The 22,905-nt window shown below is 48.8% G+C and overlaps 3 protein-coding genes across 4 annotated transcripts in view; 1 reads left to right on the top strand and 2 right to left on the bottom strand.

Annotated features, from left to right (window-relative positions):
- The window catches only part of CST6 (cystatin E/M), a 1,758-nt gene extending 1,123 nt beyond the window's left edge, over positions 1 to 635 (bottom strand). The window contains exon 1 of the mRNA XM_035012387.1: positions 357 to 635. Within this exon, the coding sequence (XP_034868278.1) occupies positions 357 to 596 (240 nt within the window). The 5' untranslated portion in view covers positions 597 to 635. The remainder of the gene's footprint in view (positions 1 to 356) is intronic.
- A 6,771-nt stretch (positions 636 to 7,406) lies between these two features.
- BANF1 (BAF nuclear assembly factor 1) lies at positions 7,407 to 9,124 on the bottom strand. Its single transcript, XM_035013301.1, has 3 exons — positions 9,028 to 9,124; positions 8,183 to 8,320; positions 7,407 to 7,932 (listed from the first exon to the last, which is right to left on the bottom strand). The coding sequence occupies exons 2-3, from the start codon at positions 8,303 to 8,305 to the stop codon at positions 7,786 to 7,788; spliced, it is 270 nt and encodes an 89-aa protein (XP_034869192.1). The 5' UTR covers positions 8,306 to 8,320; positions 9,028 to 9,124; the 3' UTR covers positions 7,407 to 7,785.
- A 102-nt stretch (positions 9,125 to 9,226) lies between these two features.
- Positions 9,227 to 13,753, top strand: EIF1AD (eukaryotic translation initiation factor 1A domain containing). Of its 2 annotated transcripts, none has more exons than XM_035013299.1 (6): positions 9,227 to 9,708; positions 10,558 to 10,737; positions 10,884 to 10,992; positions 11,094 to 11,202; positions 11,376 to 11,426; positions 11,932 to 13,753. In XM_035013299.1, exons 2-6 carry the CDS (start codon positions 10,651 to 10,653, stop codon positions 12,074 to 12,076), a joined length of 501 nt encoding a protein of 166 aa, XP_034869190.1. In that variant the 5' UTR covers positions 9,227 to 9,708; positions 10,558 to 10,650; the 3' UTR covers positions 12,077 to 13,753. The 2 variants fall into 2 exon arrangements, with proteins under 2 accessions (XP_034869190.1, XP_034869191.1); XM_035013300.1 differs by lacking the exon at positions 9,227 to 9,708 and adding an exon at positions 10,235 to 10,274.
- Positions 13,754 to 22,905: the final 9,152 nt, after the last annotated feature.

Genomic DNA, 22,905 nt, shown 5'->3' with positions numbered 1-22,905 from the left:
TCGAGCTCCATCCCAGGGTCCTGGGATCGAGCCCGGCATCGAGCTCCCTGCTTGGCGGGGAGCCTGCTTCTCCCTCTCCCTCTACTGTTCCCCCTGCTTGTGCTCTCTCACTCTCTGTATCAAATAAATAAATAAAATCTTAAAAAAAAAAAAAAGAAATCTAGATACGTTGTTCCTACTACATTTTTGGCATTAATTCAGTTTAAAAAATACATCGTGTCGAAACGTCCTGAACGCTCTTGTGGCATCCCCTTAACCTGCCCCTCCCCGCTGCCCCCCCCCCCGGCCGCCTCCCCGGCCTTGCCCCCGCCCGGCCCGCCGCCGCCCCCGGCCCCGGCCCGCCGGCCCGGCCGCACCTGGCTCTGCGCCTTGAGGATGTTGGTGTCTCGGAAGTAGTACAGGCTGCTGCTGCCCATGTTGTAACCGGCCACCGCCGCCTGCGCCGCCTTCTGCACCTGCGGGTCGCTGGGCGACAGGTTCGTGCGGCCTCCGATCAAGCGCTCGCCGGGGCGGGCGCGGGCGTCGCGGAGCAGGAGCAGGAGGCAGAGCGCGAGCAGGCCCAGGCCCAGCGCCCGAGACAGGCTCGGAGGCGCCATGGCTGTCAGTCGGGGCCGCGCGACGCGCGCTCCGCTTTTACCGGCTCCAGGCCCCGCCCCCCCGCGCCCCCGCCCGCCCCGCGCCCCCGCTGCGGGGCCGCCGGCGGGGAGGGCTGGCGGAGCCTGGGAGGGCCGAGAGGCCGCCTCCCTTCTGCCCGAGTGGGCGGTGGAAGGCCCCAGCACACCTGCGGCCCGCGACGCTGCCCTGCCCTCCGGGGACACGCCCGGTTCGGTGAGGGAAAGGACAGTGACCGTCCCCAGCAAGTGCCCACCATTCAAACAGGTCAGGGAAGGCCCAACCGGTAGGGAAGACCCAACAACTACTAGCCAACTGTTACTACTGCCACCATTTACTAGCTGTGTAACCTGGGAGGAATTACTTACTGGCTCACTGCCTCAGTCTCCCACTCTGTAAAATGGGTTGCTGTGAGGACTCATCAGGTCAAGTGCTTGGAGAAGGCCTGGTCCTATACAAACAGTAGGAAAGGAGCCTGGTGCGCTGAGCCGGGCGCAGTTTGACCCTCACAGCCAGAAATGGGAATTAGTAAGGTTTCCACTTCGCGAAGAAAGAGGAAGAAACCAAAAGCAGAGGGGAGAACAAATTTGCCCAAGGACACCGGGTAGTAAATAGTAAATGATGACACTGGCTTTTGAGCCCAAGCAGATGACTCAAATCTATGCTCTCAAACCAGACTGAGCCCACAGGATGAGGATGGCCAGGAAGTGGGGCAGAGCTTCGTAGCTGCTCTGCCATTTACTGACCGGTGACTCGGACAAGTCCCTTGGCCTCCCAAGGTCTCACTGTCATCCTCTGAGGAAAGGGGACAACCCTCACCTGCTAAGGTCATTCTGACGTTAACGCCTGGGACTGGGCCACCCATAGGTGTTCAGTGCAGGCTGGAGGCAGCAACAAAATAGGGCGCTGAGGTTTTTTTTTTTTTAGAAAAATCTGGTTTAATAGACAGCACTGAAGTAGCTCCCACGAGAAGAGTCTGAATCTTGGTGGACTTCCTTATTCAGGTTTTAGAGTTCAGTGTAGCTTGTACTTTGAATCACATATTGCAGAGGGGAGGTGGGGCTTTTTGCCCTGGGACCCTGAGGTCTTGTCAGTGCTTAGGGCCTCCAAGGATCTTGCTTGGGGCTTGGAAGAGGTAGCGGTTTACAGCACCTGACAAACCGTTGGTAGCTATTATGATGATGGATGATGAATATTCTAAGCAGGCATAATTCCTGATGATGAATATTCTAAGCAGGCATAATTCCCGGCCTCTCCGAACCCCAGGGCCAGGAAGGGCAGTGATTTCCTCTCAGGGAGACCCGGACCAGCTGCTCCCCACCCCCTCGGCCCAGCTGTGAAAACCAATCTGGGATTCCCAGGAAGAGTCACAAGTTGCAGGCTCAGGTGTCTGCCTTAAAGGGACAGACCCCAGTTTGTGGGAGAGCTGGCTCAAGTGTGGCTTAATGAGGAGGCCAAGGCCAGGCAGAAACCCAACCTCAGAGAACCCGGGAGGGCGTAAAGAGGCTCAGGACGGCTGTGCAGGGCAGAGGATGGAGAGGCAGCCCCCCCAGGGGCTCTCCCAGGCCTGCTTTGCCATTACTTAGGAGCTCAGCCATGGCCACGCTTATCTCCAACAGCTCCCTGGAAAAATAGCCAAGGCCTGGTCTCTGATTCACTAAGGGCCAATGGGTCCCCAGCTCACTCGCCCCTACCCTACCCATCACTCCTTTGCACTGGTGCAGACGAGGACCACAACCTAACAACCTCCAAAGACCTTTCACCCACTGGTCTATCACAAGCACTCTTCGGTAGTAAGCCTCAACCTCATTTTTTGGATGAAGGAAGTTAATCAGAGAGGTCAGGTCACTTGTCTAAGGTCACACAGCTAGTGTGGGCGAAGACGGATGGGGAAGGGAAACCAACAATTACCGGCTTCTATGTGCCGGGCCTTGCACCGGGGCCTCCACACGCTTGCTCATCCTCACAACCGCTTGGCAGAAGCTGTTTTACTGGGGGGGGAGGGGGGGGCAAAGGAAAAGTGTCAGTGGTGGAGCCTGGTGGCACCCACGTGTCAGCATCCTAGCGGGTGAGTCCTGGACCTCTCCATGGGGATATGAGGTTGGCTGTGTACGGGGAGGCTCCCTGGGCGCAGGGGTGTTCCAAGAGGATGTTCTCAGGGCTGTGGGTCTCATCTGAAGAAGCGCCCTCAGCCTGGACTCCATCCTGCTTGGACCCCTCTGACTTCCAGAAGGAGGCCTGGGCCAGGTATGTGCTCAGGGTTGGCCACGCCTACTGGCCATGGGGCGCGGTCTCCATTTTTACTGTGGCCCGGGCATCCCAATCCAGATTGCCCGTGGCACCCCTCTCTTGCCCCTGGCCGAAAGAGTCTTGCTGACCAGTGTGGGCCCTCGACAGCCTCTTCACCCTGGGATGAGGCTACTCAGGACTTTTGTGCTGCCCACAGAACCCTCTTCTCCAAAACTTAGAGCTGGGCCACGGATATTCCCTCCCCCAGGGCTCTGCTCCCTTTTCCCTAACCACATCCCAGGAAGGAGACGTTAAGGCAAGGAAAGCTGCGATCCAAGGATCCAACCGTGATTAAGAATCCCATCTGTGGGGGCGCCTGGGTGGCTCAGCCGATAAGTGTCTGCCTTCGGCTCAGGTCATGATCTCAGGGTCCTGGGATCGAGCCCCATATCGGGCTCCCTGCTCAGTGGGAAGCCTGCTTCTCCCTCTCCCACTCCCCCTGCTTGTGTTCCCTATCTCGCTGTGTCTCTCTCTGTCAAATAAATAAGTAAAATCTTTAAAAAAAAAAAAAAATCCCATCTGTGGAGGAGTGCTCCTAAGTGCCAGGGGCTTTAGTTCATTAGCTGCTTGAATCTTTACAAACCTGCACCAGGTGGCAGAGGAGATGAGGCTCAGAACAGTGAGCAAGTGGCTCCGGGTCACACAGCAAGTCAAGGAGGAACTGAGACCAGAACCAGGTCTGGCTGGCTCCTTCAGGCTATTATCAGCCAAGGCCAGGAGTGACAGTAGAAAGAGCCCTGGGTCCCTGCAGGGAGGGGGGCAACAAGGAAGGAGGTTGATAGTCTTGAGCACAGACTCTCAGCCTTTCACACCATCGGGTCTGCTACTGGGGCAGAGTGGGAAGGCGTGTCTTGAGCTTGGGTCTGTCCCGTAGTTTCTCCTTACTTTCTTCCAGGGTCAGCGGGATCCCTTTGGGACCCCAGAGCATGGGAGTTGGGTTCACTCCAAGCTCTGGGCCAGATCCAAGCACTCATGATTAGACTGGCTGAAGGGGTCAAGTTCTGGCTGGGTACAGCAGGGAAGGAACACTGGTCAGTATTTGCTGATTTCCACGTCCCCTGGCCAGGCACAGCCTGTTGAGCAGTTTGGAGGCTGACTTTTTTTTTTTTTTTTTTTAAGATTTATTTATTTTTGGGGATGGGGCAGAGAGAGAGGGAGAAACAGTCTTAAGCAGACTCTGTACGAAGTGCAGGGAGTGACATGGGGAGCGATGTGGGGCTCGATCTCACGAGGCTTGATCTCACGACGCTGAGATCACAACCTGAGCTAAAACCAAGAGTCAGATGCTTAACCCACTGTGCCACCCAGGCGCCCCTTGGGCTGACATTTAAATAACCTCCCACGAGTCCCCACTTGGGTCTGCTTTCTCCAACATTCTGGGCCTTGGTCCCTTTTGTCCTGCAGGCTAAGTTGGGGCTGGATCTCTGAAGCCACACTGTCACATGGTACATTCTAGATGCCCTTTGTCTCCTGCTGCTCTAGGAGTGAAACAGGAACTTGTGTGGGATGCAATAAAGGGCCCAGATAAAGGGTTTCAACCTACTAACGTGTCACAGACACTGCCTGAGCCCCAAGCGAGAGATGAGAAAGCAGATTCCCGCTCCTTCGGCCTGTGGGCGGCACAGGGCAGAGCCCACAGGGAGGAAGAAACAGGCAGCGCATCCCACAGTCTTCTGCTGGGTGGATCCCAGTGCCAGAACCACGAGAGGCAAAACCTGACAACCAGCACAGGCAGGAGCCACCGGAAGGGTGTCGTGGGGGAGGGAGTCTCCATTACCTAAAGAGTACCAGCAACAGTCTGGCAGTATCAGGACTGAGGTAGGGGAAGGCCATGGCCCGCCAAGCTCCTGCCTAAGCAGCCCAGGCCCACGTGACAGCATCACAACACAAAGGGTCAAGGCTGGGGGGACTCTGAGGTGACCCGGGACCCATCCAGGAAAGCATCAGAAACAGACTGAAACTCTAGGGACAGTCTGAATTACCAGCTCAGTCTGGGAGTCGGGCCGGCGCCCTCCCAGGAAGCGGTCTGTAACACAAGCTGGGCCCTGCTCTGGCCACCTGGTACCCTCCCGGGGCGGCTGCTCACTTTCCAGACCCGGCCCTGCCCTGAACCCTCATTCGTACTATAACCATCATGATCTCCAACTAATCACATCATCGCTCTATTCCTGGGGCTTTACTTTTGGTTTCCTTTTTATCCTTCTACTATTCGGAGATGTAGCTAATATTCAGAAAAGCACACAGAACCTATCTGCTTAGTTAGCAGATACTTAGTCAATGCCCGTATTTCCACCACAAGGGTCAAGACATGGAAACTGCCACCCCCGCCCCCCAAGCCCCCTACTCCTCACACCTGCCTCCTTCCCACAAAAGTCATCACACTTCTTTCTACTATTGGTTTTTGCAATAAGCATTTCCTTGCTTTTTCTAGTTTTACCACCAATGGAGATTACTGAGCAAGAATCCACTTGTCAGCTTAACGTGAATGGAATCACACTATTTGACGTTTTCTTTTGTTTGCTCAGCCCTGAAATTCACCTGTCATTTGTTCGTTTTCACTGGTATGGACAGCCTTGGGGGGTTATAAATAAAGCCGCGGTGAACACGCATTCAGGTCCAGGTGTACGGGCGTCCTTAGAAACAGCCCCGGGAGTGGAACCACCAGGTCGTGGGACGGGTCTTATCTTCAACTTTACTAGAAAACGCCCAACTGTTTCCCCAAGGGTTCAGGCCAATTTACACTCCCACCAGCTAGATGTCAGAACCTGTTGCTCCATTCCCTTATCAGCACTTAGTATTGTTTGACTTTAGAATTTTTGCCCGTGTGTGTACAATGCCATCTCATTTGCGTTTCCGATTACCGCTGTGACCGACCACCATTTCCAGAGCTTATTCACCATCTGGGTATTCCTCTCGTGACCACCTTACGGGTCTTTTACTCTCTCTACTGTGTTGTCCGCTTCGTCTTCATCATAGGTACCTTCCCTGGATGCAGTCCTGTGTTGCTTATGTGTACTGCCAATATCCTTTCCCACCCTAGGTTAGCGTCGCCACCCTCTTCCTGGTTTCTTTAGACAAACAAAATTTCTTTTTTTTTTTTTTAAAGATTTTATTTATTTATTTGAGACAGAGAGAATGAGAGAGAGAGAGCACATGAGAGGGGGGAGGATCAGAGGGAGAAGCAGGCTCCCCGCCGAGCAGGGAGCCCGATGTGGGACTCGATCCCAGGACTCCAGGATCACGACCTGAGCCGAAGGCAGTTGCTTAACCAACTGAGCCACCCAGGCGCCCCAGACAAACAAAATTTCTATTAATGGAGTTTATTTATCAAATTTTCCCTGCTCTAACAAGAAACTCCTCATGGTTTCCCAATTTTTGCATTTAATATCTGTCATTCTCTCCTCACCGGACTGTAAACCCTCTGAGGAAAATTCTGTAAGCAAGTAGTTCCTCAATGATGCTCCACGGAAGGAATGAAATCCAAGCAGGACTGGGTGCTACACAGCTAGCATTTCATCTGATCTTTTTTTTTCTCAAGATTTTATTTATTTATTTGACAGAGAAAGACACAGCGAGAGAGGGAACACAAACGGGGAGTGGGAGAGGGAGAAGCAGACTCCCCACCGAGCAGGGAGCCCGATGCGGGGGGACTCGATCCTGGGACTCCAGGACCATGACCTGAGCCGAAGGCAGTTGCTTAACCAACTGAGCCACCCAGGCGCCCCATTTCATCTGATCTTACCACCTCATTTTCCAAGTGGGGAAACAGAGGCTCGGAGAGGCCAAGTGACATGACCAGGGAACAAAGGGCCCTCAGGTACATGGGTTTTGAGTTACATTTTGAGAACCAACCTGGCTCCTTCCTAGCAGTAAATCCAGTCAAATTACTCAGTCTTTCTGAGCCTCTGGTTTCCTCACCTATAAAAGAGAAAACAATTACTTACTACTGTGGGAGAAAAAAACGTTTACAAAGATCTTAGCCACGAGCCTGGTTCATACTGAGTGTTCAACAAAGACCAGCACAAAAACGTACCCAACAAAAGTGTAGCTCACTCGAGCCCCCCTAGCTGTGATGTCCATGCTCTTTCTGCCTCCCTAAGATAGCGCCAGGCAGACAACCAGAGCCCTGCCCACTCCTCCCAGAGGCCAGGTGAGCATATGACATTTGGCAGGTGAACTCCAACCCACATTTGATCCACCCTCTTCCTGGTATCCGACTCCCACTGACTTTTCCACCAGGTGCTGCCTAGCCCAGCTGTTGACTCGGCTGACATCTGGAACATCACAGCCCACCCAGATCCCAGGAAGGGATCAACCCACACTCTCTGCCAGATTACTAAGGGACACTCCAAGGCACCCGCCTAAGGCCCATGTGGCTAGGGTGACTGCCCTCCAGAGTGGGAAGGAAGCTGCCAGTTTCGATCTGCACTGATATGGAGTGTGGCAGACCTGGTCAGTCCCTGGGGAAGTCCCAGCCCACCTGCTTTTCAACACATGAAGCCCAGTCATGAAAGCCACTGACTTTATTGATTTAAAAAACTTTACAAGGACAGTGACTATTCTGCCAAAAAAGGAGCCAAATAGCATAAAACAGACCAGTGGGGGCAGGGGGTGAAGGAAGGGCCAGGAATCCACTCGGAAAAGCTGATAATTGTTGACACGAAACTGGGAGGGGAAGAAGGGAGATGCATGCAAGAGCGAGAATTTCAAAAAAGTTGAAATGGTGAGGGGAGAGAATTCCCAAAAGACCTTGAAGTACATCAGAAGTGAGTACAACAACAGCAATCTCTTCCTTTGTAGAGGACAAGGGAGGAGTCCCCATGCGGCTGCAAACTCTGGAGACTCAATGCTGGGGCTAGGGACTAGGGGCTCCCCGAGAGAGCCTCACAAGAAGGCGTCGCACCACTCTCGAAGGCACCCGAAGCAGTCCCGGGACTGCTTGGCATTGGCACCACATGTGTCCTTCAGCCATTCCCGGAAGAGATCTTCGTCTTTCTTTAGCACCAAAAACTGGCCAAGGACCACATAGGCCTGCAAAACAGGCAAAGTAAAGGGCATGCTGCTTATTGCTCTGTGGGACCGAGAAAGAACAGGGAGGCCACTTTTATGGCATTCAAAGCACATGAGCCTTGGAAGTTGGGCAGGCTGGGGCTGTCTCTTCAGATCACACGCCACTGGCCACCCCCAACAGCTACTCTCACTTTCCTCAACCCCAAAGTGCCAGGAAATACGGTAGTCCGCCACCCCCAGCCCTTCCCAGGTGCATGCAGCCACCCCACACCTTGTCAAAGCCCCTTTCCTCCAGCTTCTTGCCCAAGACTTCACCAATCCCGGCCAGGCTCCCCACTGGCTTTTCCCCCATGGGCTCTGCCACGAAGTCTCGGTGCTTTTGGGAGGTTGTCATCTTGATCAGCTTAATCTGGGAATCCCAAGAAAAGGTAGTTAGGGCTGAAAACCGGGAACTCCCAAGGGCCCAGTGCAATGTTGTTAAGAGAAAGCGAAACCAGCCATGAGGGCTGCTAACTCAACTCTCCTCAGTTCACGGATGTGAGAACTGAGGTCCAAGAAGAGCCTTTTCCCTGCTACGCACAAGAATGGTTCTCTGCGGGAACCGGGTTTTCGTGCTGCCCCAGAGGAAAAACCAGCCTGCCCGCACAGGTGGCGCAGGCGGGGTAGTGGGAAGATTTCCCAGAGTCGGTAGCCGGGGCCCTCCCTGAAGCTGTCACTCCCTCTGTGACCTTGGGGGACTAAGAAGGCACTGAACCCGCCTGGAGCGGCTCCACCGCCTGAAGGGCAATGGAAAGGTCTCTCGGGCCCGCTCGCCCGCACGCCCCGCTCACAGAGCGAGAGCGCGCGGGCCGGAGCGCGCACACCTGCTCCTTCAGCCCCTCGGCGTCCCTGCTTGGAGTCCCGCCCCGCCCCGCCCACAGGCCCCGCCCACAGGCCCCGCTCCGCCCCCTCCACGCGCCGCCGCGCCGCGCCCCGCCCTCTCCCCGCACAGCGGCCCGGGCCCTCTCTGAGGGCGCATCCTCTGGCCCGCTACGGCGCCAAGGCCCCTTTCTTGCCCTCCTCCCCCGCACCCCCGCCCGCCTCCAGCTCGGGCCCTGCTCCGCGGCGAGCGCTCACCGGCAGCTCCGGCTCCTGTAACGGCTCCTCCCGCCACCCGGCTGCTCCCACCGATACCTCAACCCACTAGAACTTTCTTCCACTTCCGCTTCCGGGTCGCCTCGAGCCTCCTTTTAAAAAATTCCGAATTGGGCACTTCTAGCCGCATAGAGCCATAGAGATGAGGCCCTCTCGACCTCAACAGAGTCCTTAGTAGGCACCGCTTTCGGGCTGCCTCGCGGGAAGCCCGGCTGCCTTCTATGGTCTCGCTTCTCGGGCAGCATGTCCGGTCTCAGGGAGCTGAGGCCTTCGAGAAAACTCCATTCCCCGCTACGCGGCATCGGGAACTCAAGAACTTAGCCTTGGCCGACCCGGCGAGGGGAAGAGTTAGAGGGACGGACAAGGCAGGGGAAGGTGGCCGATAGGCTTCCGAGTTAGCGCCGGAAGTACGGTGCTCGGAAGGGTCCGACTCGGGAGGGCTCGCGTCGTCCTCGTTGCCACGGGCCTGGAGGAGTCGGGTAGGAGTCGGAGGCGCAGGGGACTTGAGTCTATGTCCACGCCAGCGTCCTGACCGCCGGCAGGCCCCTTTTCTGTGTCCTTATTGACTCAGCTGCGGAGTGAGTCGTGGGCGAGCCGCTCTCAGCGTCCAACCTGGAGAACGAGGTCGTTCGGGCAGCGCCCGTGGGAGACGAGGGCCAGAGAGTAAGTGTGGGTCTCTGAGCGTCTTTCTTTGCTCTACATAGGGAGGCAGGAGGGCAGGGGACGGCAGCTAGAGGTGACACTTCGGAGTTTGCTTTTGGAAACCATCAGCCTCGGTGGTACCAGTCCTTGTTTTCTCAGTACCCACGTCAGAAATCTAGCCGATACAGCCGACCAAGCCGGCTTACCCGATGTTTTATTAACTCGTTCCTGGCTTGGACCATCGCTCTGCGTCTCCTAACTGGCTTCTGACTGTAGTGTGTTTAAAAACAAACAAACAACTGAGCATCTGTGGAGTGTGGCTGTGCTACACGTAGAATGTCCAAACGTGTTGAGGAAGATACAGTTTATCAGGCATTCCTTCCCCAGAGATTGCCAGCATGACTTCTGTAGAACATGTATTTAGTTTCTGTGATTATGCCAGTACGAATAACGTGAGGGTTTTTTTTTTTTTTAAGATTTTATTTATTAGAGAGAGAGCACAAGCAAGTGGAGAGGCAGAGGGAGAAGGAGAAGCAGACTCCCCACTGAGCAGGGAGCGCACTCTGGAATCATGACCTGAGCCAAAGGTAGAGGCTTAACCGACTGAGCCACCCAGGCGCCCCTAACATGAGTTGTTTTTATGTGCCATACACTATACTTTATGTATATACACTGTACACGATGCTTAGTTTGCATTATTTTTTCCTACTAACAGTGATAGGAGTTAGCTACTACTTGTCTCTGAAGCTAGAGAAGAACAGCTAGTAAATAGCCAAGGTAGGATTTGAATCCTAGTAATTAGGTTTTGGAGTTCACGTCCTTAACCAGGAAACAGTCACTCCTCAGTAAAAGGTCTCTCTCCATCTTCAGAACAGTCCCAGGTTCTGAACTGGCCATCCAAGAAACTCAGGAGGAGGAGCTGACAGTCTCTGCATCCCTCACCCCCCTGGGACAGGACCCAGCATGTCTCAGGCCACCAAGAGGAAGCATGTGGTGAAGGAGGTGCTGGGGGAGCACATGGTGCCCTCTGACCAGCAGCAAATCGTGAGGGTGAGTGGCATTGGGCACAAGCTGCTCTGCCTCCCCATTCTTCTGCTCCCCTTGGGCCCCTAGGATGGGGGTAGGGTGCAGCACAGCTTACTGGATATTTGAGCTGACTGATGAGGCTGACTAGTTCTTGGTCTCTCTTGGACCAGGTACTCAGGACCCCAGGGAACAATCTGCATGAAGTGGAGACAGCCCAAGGGCAGCGCTTCTTGGTGAGCATGCCCTCCAAATACCGTAAGAACATCTGGATCAAGAGAGGTGAGAGAGGCAGCCCTCTAGGAGATAGCTATTTCCTGTGAGCTTGGCTTTCCCCACTACAAGCAGGATCTACTGTGTTTTTTGTTCTCTCTTACCTGCAGGGGACTTCCTCATTGTTGACCCCATTGAAGAGGGAGAAAAAGTGAAGGCCGAGATCTCCTTTGTGCTCTGCAAAGACCATGTGCGCTCTCTGCAGAAGGAAGGGCTCTGGTAGGGTAGTCCCCTTGGTCATTGGTTGCCTCATTTCTGGGGAGACTGACTTCCTAGCTGTGAAATTGGAGGAGGGAAGATCATGGCATCCCAGGCAGGGATAGCTCAAAACAGCTCTTTTGCTGATCGAGTTTTCCGTCCTTTCTGACCCTGGCTCTCTTCTCTTGGCACAGGCCTGAGGCCTTCTCAGAAGTGGCCGAGAAACACAACAACAACAGGAATAGGTGAGAAGCCTTACGACAAAAAAATACGGGTTCAGGCCTTGGTGCCTTGAGGGGGAAATAGAAACATTCTTTCTTCCTATGTAGTGTCCCTGGTGGGCGCTCCTAAATACGTGGTTATGAGTACGGCTTGAAGGTCAGATGTCCTGGGTTAAGATCATGGCATTGTCACTTGTAAATGCATGATTTTAAGCAGGTTACTTGATCTCTTAAGCCTGGATTTCCTCATCTATAAAGTGGGAGCTTTGTGAGGATTAAAGGAGTTAATGTTTGTAAAATTGCTTAGAATAATACTTGGTATGTGGTGTGAGTCCACTTAGTGTTAGTTGGTGGTTGTAGAATCCTTATTATTAAAACCAGTGCTTTTAACAAGCTTTTGAGGTGGGGTGTGAGGTAGTCTTTAGATAGTTTTTCTTGGCCATGTGGTCCTTCTTTGTGGGGCTCCTTGATTGCAGATCTAGTTTTCCAGAGGGCATTGGATTAACCCTGTCCCTTTTCCCCCACGCAGACAGACTCAGCCAGAACTCCCAGTGGAGCCACAGTCATCAGGAGAAGAGTCCAGCTCTGAAGATGATTCTGACCTCTTTGTTAACACCAACCGCAGACAGTATCACGAGAGCGAGGAGGAGAGCGAAGAGGAGGAGGCAGCCTGAGTCCCTGGACCCACTTCTCTTGCTCAGAGACTAGTTCTTGGCTCCTCTGAGCTTGGACATTCTCAGGGTGCTCTGCAGATCTTCCCCCCAGGATGGGGGACAAGCCAGGGCCCCTCTCTGAACTGACCTTCTTCTCAAGGAGAATTAAACCCCTGGTGGGTGATGACTTGTGCTGGTGTCTGAGTGGCTCTCTGGAGGGAGGAGGGTCTTGTGGTGAAGTTAAAAACTGCTTCTTGGTGGGTCCCTCAGGTGCAAGTCCTAAACGAGCAGGAAATGGGAATGGCTGGAACCTTTCCTAGATTCTCTCTCTCATTGGGCACTCAGTAAGCACCAGGCCATGTGCTGTGCCTTCTTGCATGTATTTAATAATAACTGGGAGCAATCCCTCTGTATTGCCAGCTTGCAATTAATACTGACTCAGGCATTCAGAACACAGCTCTAGGACCTAGTGCCCCCTGCCTCTAAGAGACACTCAGGACGAATTTCATCGTGCCTCGTAAGCTGCTTTTTCTGGCTTTCTAGTCACCGTGACTGCAGGAGTGCCCACCTCCATACTGCTGTGTACATCTTCTGCTTAGTGGCCTCTTTGTGGCTAATCAGACCATTACTCCTCAGCTCTCCTGCAAACCACGTCATCTTTTGAAGCTTTTATTTCTGGTTATATACGCCTTCATTGTTGGCATTGATCTTCTAACCACTGTTCAGACATTGAACAGCTTATCTCCTGGCTTAGAGTCTTCCACCCCTGCTTCTGCTGCCATTTTCTCCATCCCATGGGTGGTTCTGTTCAACACTGACCCCCTAGTTCCTTGTCTTCCATTCCAGGCCTGATGCCTACCTCGGTCACTCCCTGCACCCCTGCCATTGATAGGAATTGCAGCCCTCTTGAATTCAAATATCTGTACAATCACCACCTCCTGGCTTTGTTGCTTATTTGCTCAGCTGCCTCCTCTGTATCTTCATCCACAGCCCCTCCCCCCCCACATTCTTCCCATTATTGTCCTATCTTCACTTCCCTCCTTGTGCAACATCAATTCCGTCCACACCCTCCACTCAACCTTGTTTCCCTCACCTGTATTTATCTAGTAAGAACCCTGGGCAACCCAGCCATTCACTTCTGTGCCTGTGCTCAAGTAACTACTAGAGAAAACAGCCAACCTAACTCACCTTAAATTCATATTTACAAACCTCAGGTGGACAGACAGCACTGCCTAGCAGATCTCTGGGATGTCGTATTTCAAAACTTGTATGTTGTCTATCAATTTCCCCCTTCCCCTGTTAGGTGTTCACCACATACTTCATTAAGAAATGATAGCCATTGGAGGGAACTCTCACCTCCTCCTTACCAGCCCTACAAATGTGTTTATAGATGGTCTTGTCTTTAACTTCCCCATGTAATCCAGTGGGACTTAAACCTTTTCTCTTGTGCTTTGGAGCTTGTCTGTCCTCTTGAGTAAGGAGTTTATGTGAGTTTTGTTTTTTGCCATCTTCTGTAGGTATGTTAGTGTCAAAGGTGCTATGGAATCCCCCATCTAAAACAGTCTGAAAGACCTGTCGCTCATCGCACATCCTCTCCAGCTACCACTTCATTTTTCTGCTCCTTGTTCACTTTCCTTTATATTAGCTTAGTATAGCTTTAAAAATATACATGTCTATATATTTGTGCGTATGTGTATATATTACAAAAAATAAACTTCAGATGAGTTAAGGATATGTATGTGTGTGTATAACTTGTCTGAAATTTATTTTTTATGGGAGGCAACTTTTTTTTTCTAAAGGGGTAGTCATTTGTCTCTATATCATCTATTGAATGGGTCATGCTTTACAGATTTAAACTTTAAAATAAACTAAGTTCCTGCATACATATGGGTCTCTTTTTGCAGTTTCTCATCTGCTCCGTTGATGTATGTGTACATACCATATTTTATGGCATGACTGGTAATCTCATAGCTCTCTCACCCTGCCCCACTGTTCCTTGAAAATTTCATATTTTTTCTTACATAAGAACTCTAGAAGGAACTTGTCGATTTCCATTTAAAAATCCTGTTGAGATTTTTATTGGCAGGGTTTTCAATCTCATAGTTTGATGTGGAGAAAAATGCTATCTTAACAGTTTTGAATTTTCCTATCCAGAAATGGTGTGTGTATGTGCTTTTGTAAGGTTGTCTTCATATGGGTCTTTCACATTTCTGGTTCAATTTAGTACTAGGAATTTTAGTCATTTGTTGTTATGAATAGGATATTTTGAAATTACATCTCTGACTATCAACTGGCATTTAGGAAAGCTGTCTTTGTTCCCCTAGTTGATCTAATCAAAAAATTGTTTTAAAGATTCTGTTTATTTATTTGACCCAGCGAGAGAGCACAAGCAGGAGGAGGGGCAGAGAGAAAGGGAGAAGCAGACTCCTCGCTGGGCAGGGAGCCTGATGTGGGGCCCAATCTCAGGACCCTGGGATCATGATCTGAGCCAAAGGCAGACACTTAACTGACTGAGCCACCCAGGCGCCCTCTAATGGAATTCTTTTGTGCTAATAGTTTTTCAGTTGATTCTCTTGGCTCTCTGGGCAGTCCAGTCATGTCCTACTGGTGGTAGCTTTATCCTTTATACTTGTTTCTTTTTAGGGGTCATGGAGGCCAGGGCCTCCAGTATATTGTTGGGTGGCACCCTCATTTTCCTCCCTGTGGGAACTGTTCTCATGAGTCATGTAACACAATTCTTGCTTTAGGTGTCTGGTAGATAACCTTCATTGGGCTAAAAATGTTTCCTTCTGTTCCTCGCTTACTGAAGGCTTTTCCCCTTTATTTATAGTGATGGATCTCGCTGCCTATTGAGATAACCAAAAGTGATGGATTTCACCGCCTGTTGAGAGAACCAAAAGACTTCCTTTTATTATTGTGCTGCTTTCCACAGACAGGCTTCCTTGTATTGAGCTATCCTTGCAATCTCACATAAGCCCCACTTAGTTTTAGAGTTTGTTTATTTCTTTAGGATTTTTATATTTACTTCTGGGACAATTTCATTTCTTATTTTAATGATCTCCCTTTCCTGATTTGGTAACAGCCTTATGCTAGCCTTGTAGAACGGACTTGGAGACATTTAATCCTTTTCTTTGTTCTTGAATAATTTGTAGAACAGGAGTTACTTGTTGCTTCAAAGTTCGGTAGACTTTATTTATAAAAACATCTGTGTTTGGTTCCTTTTTAAGGGGTAGATATTTGCCTGCCTTTTAATTCTGTGGCCTTTTGTCTATTCAGGTTCCCTATCCTTAAGTCCATTTGGCACTTTATATTTTTTTAATCGTAGTTCATGTGTGTTTAAGCTTTTTCAGGCAAAAGGGTAATGCATAGTATTTATATTACTTGGGACTTTCTTACCTGTAAGTGTCAAAATTTAACTCCCAAATAACAGAAGCAAACTAGGGCTCATTGACCAAAATCTAAGAGAACACCTCTAGGCAGAGCTGATCCAGAGCCAGCATGATTTCGTCAGGACTCCCTCTCATTTGTTTCTTGGATTATCTCCACTTTGCTAGGTGGGCCAATCTCTGTCTCCCTACCATCGTTTTCTTCAGGAAGCTCCACTTTACACTCAGTCCTAATGGACAAAGAGTTCCTTCGTAAGCATCTGTGTATTTCACGGAAGACCATTTGGTCGTCGTGGGTCACCAGCCTTCTCCTGAGCAAGTGCTGTGGCCAGGGCTGAATAAGGAGGACGGGGTAAGAGGCAAGATGAGCCAAGCCTGATCCGTATGTACAACACATGCTTCCCAGGGAAGAGAGTGGTTCTTTTACCAGAATAAGCAGACAAGGTGAGAGCAGATAAAACCAAAAAACATTTGTCCAGTATTCTGTGGATTTTATTTTCTTTGACTAAGTTTGCAAGATGTCTGCCTGCATTATTGGCCGTTTCCTTCTGTTTCTTTGGGTTTATTTGCTCATTTCTACCTTACTGAGCTGCATGCTTCATTTCAGTCTTATTTTCAAACGTATTTATGGCTACAAATGTTCCTCTAAGTACTCCTTTGGCTGTTACCCACTTAGTCATGTGGATCTGTGTGATTTTTTTTTTTTTTTTTTGGCATTATATCTGTAAGCCTGGCCTTAGTTTTTTTCTCTAGCCCTCAGTGATTGTGTGATTCACCTAATAGCCCCTATTCCCCCCCCCTAAAACCTTTTCATCTCCACTTCTCCATCTCTTATAAGCCATTTAGCTCCTGTGGGTTGTAGCTTAGAATTCTGGTGGAAGGAGAGTCCTTGTGTTCTGCAGAGTCCTCCTGTTGGCCATTCTCTGAAGCTGAATTCCACTTCTCTCCTCCCAACTTAGTGGCAGATTCCAACCATGAGTGAATAGTCTCCCCAAGTGAGCTGAGTGTTCTAAGAGCCTCTTTTCCTCCATATCGTGGCCAGTCTGGATGACCGGTCACCTAAGAGTACCGACACCTCCTGCAGTTAGCTTTTGGACTTGTGGCCCTTCGGCCTCTGCATGTGTAACACCAACCCTACAGCAGGTTGTTTCCACCAAGCTTCCCCACCCACCTCCTCCCTCACCATCCAGCCGCCCGTATGCATGTGCCAAGGGCACACGTAGCAGCAGTCTGAGCTAGCCCCGTGTTTTTTCTCCTTGAACCTGTAAACGTGGTAAGAGACCTTGACCATTTCTCACCGTAAAACCCTTGCATTCCTGGAATAAAACAGTCATGATCTATTTTTCAACATATTGCTGGATTTGATTGTCTGATATTTGGGAGCATTTTGGCATTCAGGCTCATAAGTGAGGTGGTTTAAGTTTTTTCTTTCCCATGCTGCCCTTGTCTTTTTATATCAAAGTTATGCCAACCTTTTAAAATGAGTTAGAGGGTGTTCTCTATTTTCATCACAAGTGTTTGTACCAGATTGGAATTTTGCATTTCTAAAATTTTTGGTAAAACTTGCTGTAAAACCAACTTGCCTGGCATTTTTAGGGTGGGTGGGAAGATTTTTTATACTTTTTTTTTAAGAGCGAGAGAGCATGTACAGGGAAGGGATAGAGGGAGAGAGAGAATCCTAAGCAGGCTCCACCCTCAGCTCAGAGCTGACTCGGGGCTCAATCTCCTGACCCTGAGATCATGACCTGAGCTGAAATCAAGAGTCAGACGCTCAACCGACTGAGCCACCCAGGCACCCCGGGTGGGAAGATTTTTAACTCTAGATTTTTGTCGATAATAGATTGTTCAGGTTTCTGTTCTTGAGTCAGTGATACTTCCAAGGAAAAGTATTTTCCTATTTCCTCATTTTATCTGTGGTTTCAAGTTTATCACAGAGTTATTTGCAGAATTGCCTTGTTTGTAATCTTGACTATCCCCCTTATGTCCCTTTTTATATCTAATATTATTACGCTTTCTCCTTCTTTGAGTCCTGTCAGTCTTGGTAGATATTTCTTTATTAGTCTTCAGAGCGCCAGCTCTTTGTTGTCATTCTTCCTCACTGTTAGCTTGTTTCTATGTCATGGATTTCTGCTCTTTCCCCTTTCCTCACGCTCACTTAGGTTTATTCTGTGGCTCTTACTCTAACCCTTGAGGTTGGGTGCTTCAGCTTTACTTCCTGCCCGCCCCAGCCTGAAGAAAAGGTGAAAGAATTGTGTGCCCTATGGCGGAGCCACCACTTTGTCACATTTGCCACCTTCTGTTTCTCTTTACACACAACACGCATGATTTGTACATGGAGTTATGTCTCTTTAATCTCTTTTAATTTAGAACAGAAGCCTTAATGGTTTTGTGGGTGGGGTTTTTTTCCCCATTAAATGGGCTTTTTTGACAAGCTCAGGCCAGTTATCTTATAAAAATGTCCTCCATTTGGATTTGTGTGATTGTTTTTGCATACTTAGACTAGGGTATTAGGGTTAAACAATTTTAGCAAAAATATCCTAGAACAGATGTGTACTTATCTGCATATCATAAAGCACATGATGCAGAATGTCCAATTATTGGTGATGCTAATTTTGATCACCTGGTTAAAGAGATGGTTCTAGATCACTTTTCTTTTTCCTTTTTTTTCCCCTAAGATTTTATTTATTTATTTATTTATTTATTTATTTATTTATTTATTTATTTGTCAGAGAGAGAGACAGAGCAAGCACAAGCAGGGGGAGGGGCGGGCAGAGGGAGAAGCAGGGTCCTGTTGAGCAAGGAACCCGATGCAGGACTTGATCCCAGGACCCTGGGATCATGACCTGAGCTGAAGGCAGACGCTTAACCGACTGAGCCACTCAGGCGTCCCCTAGATCATTTTTCTATGAAGGTACTATTTTTCCTTTGTGGGACAGTCTTACCCTTTAAGGCCAAATGTCCTTTGATGCAGCTTTATATGTATTTATTTGTATTTAGTTGTTTGTTTGTTTGTTTTTTAATTGAGTCTCGCATCAGGCTCCCTGCTCAGCAGGAAGCCTGCTTCTCCCTCTCCCACTCCCCCTGCTTGTGTTCCCTCTCTCGCTGTGTCTCTCTCTGTCAAATAAATAAATAAAATCTTTAAAAAAAAAAAGAAAGAAATGAAGCAAGCTTTAAAAAAAAAAAACAAGATTTCCCACCGTAACCATTTTTTAGTGTATTTAGTGTTGAATACATTCACATTTTTGTGCAAACAATCTCCTTTTGTGACTGGCTTATTTCACTTAGCATAATGTCTTTAAGGTTCATCCATGTTGTAGCACACGCTAGAGTTTCCTTCCTTTTTAAGGCTGAACCATATCCCATTTTATGTATAGACAACATTTTGCTTATCCATTCATCCATCGTTGGACTCTTGGATTCCCTCTACTCTTTAGCTATTGTGAATAATGCTGCTATGAACATGGATATATAAATCTCTCTTTGAGACCCTGCTTTCAATTCTTTTGGAGATACATCCAGAAGTAGAATTGCTGGATGGTATGGTAAATCTATTTTTAATTTTTTAAGGAACCACCGCCATACTGTTTTCTCTAGTGTCAGCACCATTTTACATTCCCGCTAACAGCACACAAGGGTTCCAATTCCTCCATATTTTTACCAACACATTAGGTTCTTTTTTTTAATAGTAGTTATCCTGATAGGTATGAAGTATCTAGTGTTTTAATTATAGTTTAGTTTTGAGTGTTTTCTAATTTCCATTACGATTCCATTTTTGGTTCATAAATTGTTATTTATTTATTTTAAGATTTTACTTATTTATTTGAGAGAGAGAGAATGCGAGAGAGCACATGAGAGGGGTTAGGGTCAGAGGGAGAAGCAGACTCCCCGCCGAGCAGGGAGCCTGACGCGGGACTCAATCCAGGGACTCCAGGATCATGACCTTAGCCGAAGGCAGTCGCTTAACCAACTGAGCCACCCAGGTGCCCCAATAAATTGTTATATTTAAATATTTAGTTGGTTATTTTTAATAATGTAAGCACCTTCAAACCTACCACTACAAAACAAAGGCTAGGACTATACAATAACCCAAGCAACCATTTGCCTCCACCCTCCCATCCTAAACGCTGCCCATCCACTTTCGTTCCCCCACCCAAGGCAACCAACTTGAACTCCAGATGCCCTGGTTTCCTATCCATGTGGTGTTCTTGTATCTACATGTGTTTTTTTAAAGTTTTTTTTTTTAATCACATGAAAAGGATAACATGCTGAATGTCCTATTTGGGGGCTGACATTTCATTTAATATTACATTACTTTGATTCTCCTAATTGCTATACGTTGCTATAGTTCATTTGTTTTGACTGTCAGTGATATTTCCTTGGGGGACTATATCACAATTTATCCATTTGCTCTTCTGCTGATGGCCCTTGGGTTCTACTTTTTTTCCCCCTTGTAAACATTCTTGTGGATGTGCCTGTTCGGGTGTGAAAGTTCCTCTTGGGACAGTTCTTAGGCATGGAATTTCTCAGAAATTTAGGTGATGCCACCAAATGTTTTCCAAAGTGGCTACGTCAATTGACATTCACCAGCAGTGGACCTGAGGTGTATTTAATGATTTCTTCTTGTAGTCTCTCGGTTTCTGCTTAATATATTTTGAGTTTATGTTATTAAGGACAACATATTTAAAATTGCTGTTTTTGCGAATCAAACTCTTCCTTATGGAGTGACGCTTTCCATCCCTACAGACGCTTTCTATCTTAGTTTATCTGACGGTAAACCTAGATTTCTTCTGCTTAGTATTTTTATTTTTGCCTGAGAAGTTATCTTCCATCCTTTTACTTTCAATCTGTATACAGCCCCAGGCTTTACCTGTTTCTAGGACATGTATCTTGGATCCTTAAAAACTGAATCACTCTTTTTCTTCTAATTGATATATTCAGTTCATTTAACTTATTATAATGATTGGTATATGGGCCCCATCTGTCATATTTGACAGTTTGGATGGATATAAATTTCTAGATTCTAAATTCTTTTCCTTCAATACCTTGAAAACATTATTTCATTGTCTTCTTGCTTTCAATATTGCTATTGAAAAATCTGATGTCGGTCTGATTCTCATTGCTTTGTATATCATATGCTCTTTCCTCTCTCTGTTATCTCTGATATTTTTAAAGTTCTAGATGGTGTATGTAGATGTGAGTTTTTCCTTTTTCTTTTCCTTCTTTCTTCTTCTTCTTTTTTTTTTTTTAAATAAAGGCAGACTGCCACATGCAGTGCCTCATTTGGATGTATCTGGGGTCTTGGAAGCTTGACAACCCTACGTTCTACAAACGGACCTTGAGAGCTTGTTTGGAGGTTCTAGCAGGGAAGCGCAGCTACTCATGTACCCTTGACTGAAGAACGGTCTTCCTCTAAAGGGAAGGTCATCCTCTTCAATCAAGCACATAGCTTCAGGAGGGACACACACGGAGCTGTCAGGGATGAAGGGGACACACGCCTAGCCATCCAGATCAGCCAACTCAACCCTGGCGATCAATGGGGTGACAGATGTAGCAGCCAGATCCCCCTCACATCCTCCTTTTTCTCCTTTTGGCATTCTTTGGGCATTTTTTTTACCCAAGGTGCTTTATTTTGTATTACTCCAGGAAATTTACCTCCATTCTTTCTTTCTTTTTTTTTTTAAGATTTTATTTATTTATTTGACAGAGAGAGACACAGCGAGAGAGGGAACACAAGCAGGGGGAGTGGGAGAGGGAGAAGCAGGCTTCCCGCCGAGCAGGGAGCCCGATGCGGGGCTCAATCCCAGAACCCTGGGATCATGACCTGAGCCAAAGGCAGACGCTTAACGACTGAGCCACCCAGGCATCCCTATCTCCATTATTTCTTCAAATATTTTCTCCCTCCATGTTTATATTCCTCTCTAAAATCCCTGTTATTCAGACTTTAGCACCTTTACTTCTACCCTCCATATCTCTTTGCTTTTCTTGTAGTTTTCTTTAGTCCTTCCTCTTAGAAGATTTTTTCAGTCTAGTCTTCTGATTTCCCTGTTTCTTTCTTTTTTTTTTTTAAGATTTTATTTGTTTGTTTATTTGAGAGAGCAAGCAAGGGAGACCATGAGCAGGGTGAGGAAGAGGGAGAAGCAGACTCTCCTGCGAGGCTCGATCCCAGGACCCTGGGGTCATAACTTGAGCTGAAAGCAGATGCTTAACCGGCTGAGCCACCCAGGCACCCCGTGATTTCCCTGTTTCATGCCTAAGACATACCCCTTCTGTTGGGTATCCCATCTGTTGTGTCCGTTACTTCAATTCAGGTTGACTTCTCTAGCAGGCTGAAAGTGCAGCTGACCATACCAGAAATTTCCTTCATAGAGGACTCTGGGAAGCCAGTGGCTAACACTTCAGCAACAGCCCCAAGGGGCAAGGCAGCGAGGGTATTTTCCCATCAACACGCACCTGTCATTGTTGGAGGGGGGCTGCTCCTGGAGGCGTTAGCTTCCAGCCTGCCCGTGTGTGGGTAGACCAGCTTCAGTGCCAGGGAAAGTCCTCAGGCAGAGTTGCAGGCAGTGGCCATTGAAATCTGGCCAGCGTGCATGGATCTGTTATGAGCCAAGGGGATATGTGTGGGGTTCTATAGAGTACATGTCTCGGCAACAGGAAGAAGACTGTGAATGCAAAGCCCTGAGTCCTGGTGGAATATAATTTCCAAAGCTGAGACTAATTCCATGGGGTCTGAAGGAGACAGGGCTCAGTGGCCGCGCTTGGTTCCCAGCTTCCCGATCTTCCAAAGCTCCTTATTGCGCAGGCCCTTCAGGCGTGGCCTCTTGTCTGTTGGCCCCTTTACTAAAAGGCTTTAGTAAAATTCTTAAATGTCGAGTCTGCTGCCTTCAACATACAAAGTAGCTAAATTGGTATAGGGCTTCTTTGTAGTTGGAGGTATCAGCCAGCAATTTATCCTTAATAGTTGCCCAGATGTCCCCCAGGGAAGTGACCTGGCTTGCAGGACCCCGGATTTTGCCTTCACTCAAAGCCCAACCATCTCCCCTTCCCCATATCTGAGGAGCATGCAAAGCGAGGTGGACATTTGTTCAGTAGGAACCAGGGTCCGTATCATCGACATAATGGCAAGTCAGGACGGCAGCCATAGCTCATAGGGTGCTTCAGCTCGATGCGTGGAGGACACACCGCAAGAGACTCCACCGTGCCTCCGGAAGGTGTGGGTGCCGCAGAGGGGCAAAGCGCTAGCGATGTCCCGGGCTGTCCCCTGAGGGCCAGGAGTGGCAGCAATTTTTCCAGTTATTGCTGTGATCGAGTCTGCTGCTGCCAGTTTGTCTGGTATGTAAGCCTTGCTCGCTCACAGTGAGGGGCCAAGCACCAGAAGCCTTTGTTTCTCACCAGTCCTGGTTGTTCAACATGGAGACAGTCCCAGCCATCACTCTGTTCTCATTAATTCTTGTATGAGCACAGCAT

Source organism: Mirounga leonina, unplaced genomic scaffold, assembly GCF_011800145.1.
Source record: "Mirounga leonina isolate KUSES-001 unplaced genomic scaffold, KU_Mleo_1.0 Mir_166, whole genome shotgun sequence".
Classification (NCBI taxonomy): Eukaryota; Metazoa; Chordata; class Mammalia; order Carnivora; family Phocidae; genus Mirounga; species Mirounga leonina.
Note: the sequence above shows the minus strand (reverse complement) of the source record. Positions and strands in the feature narration are given on the sequence as shown.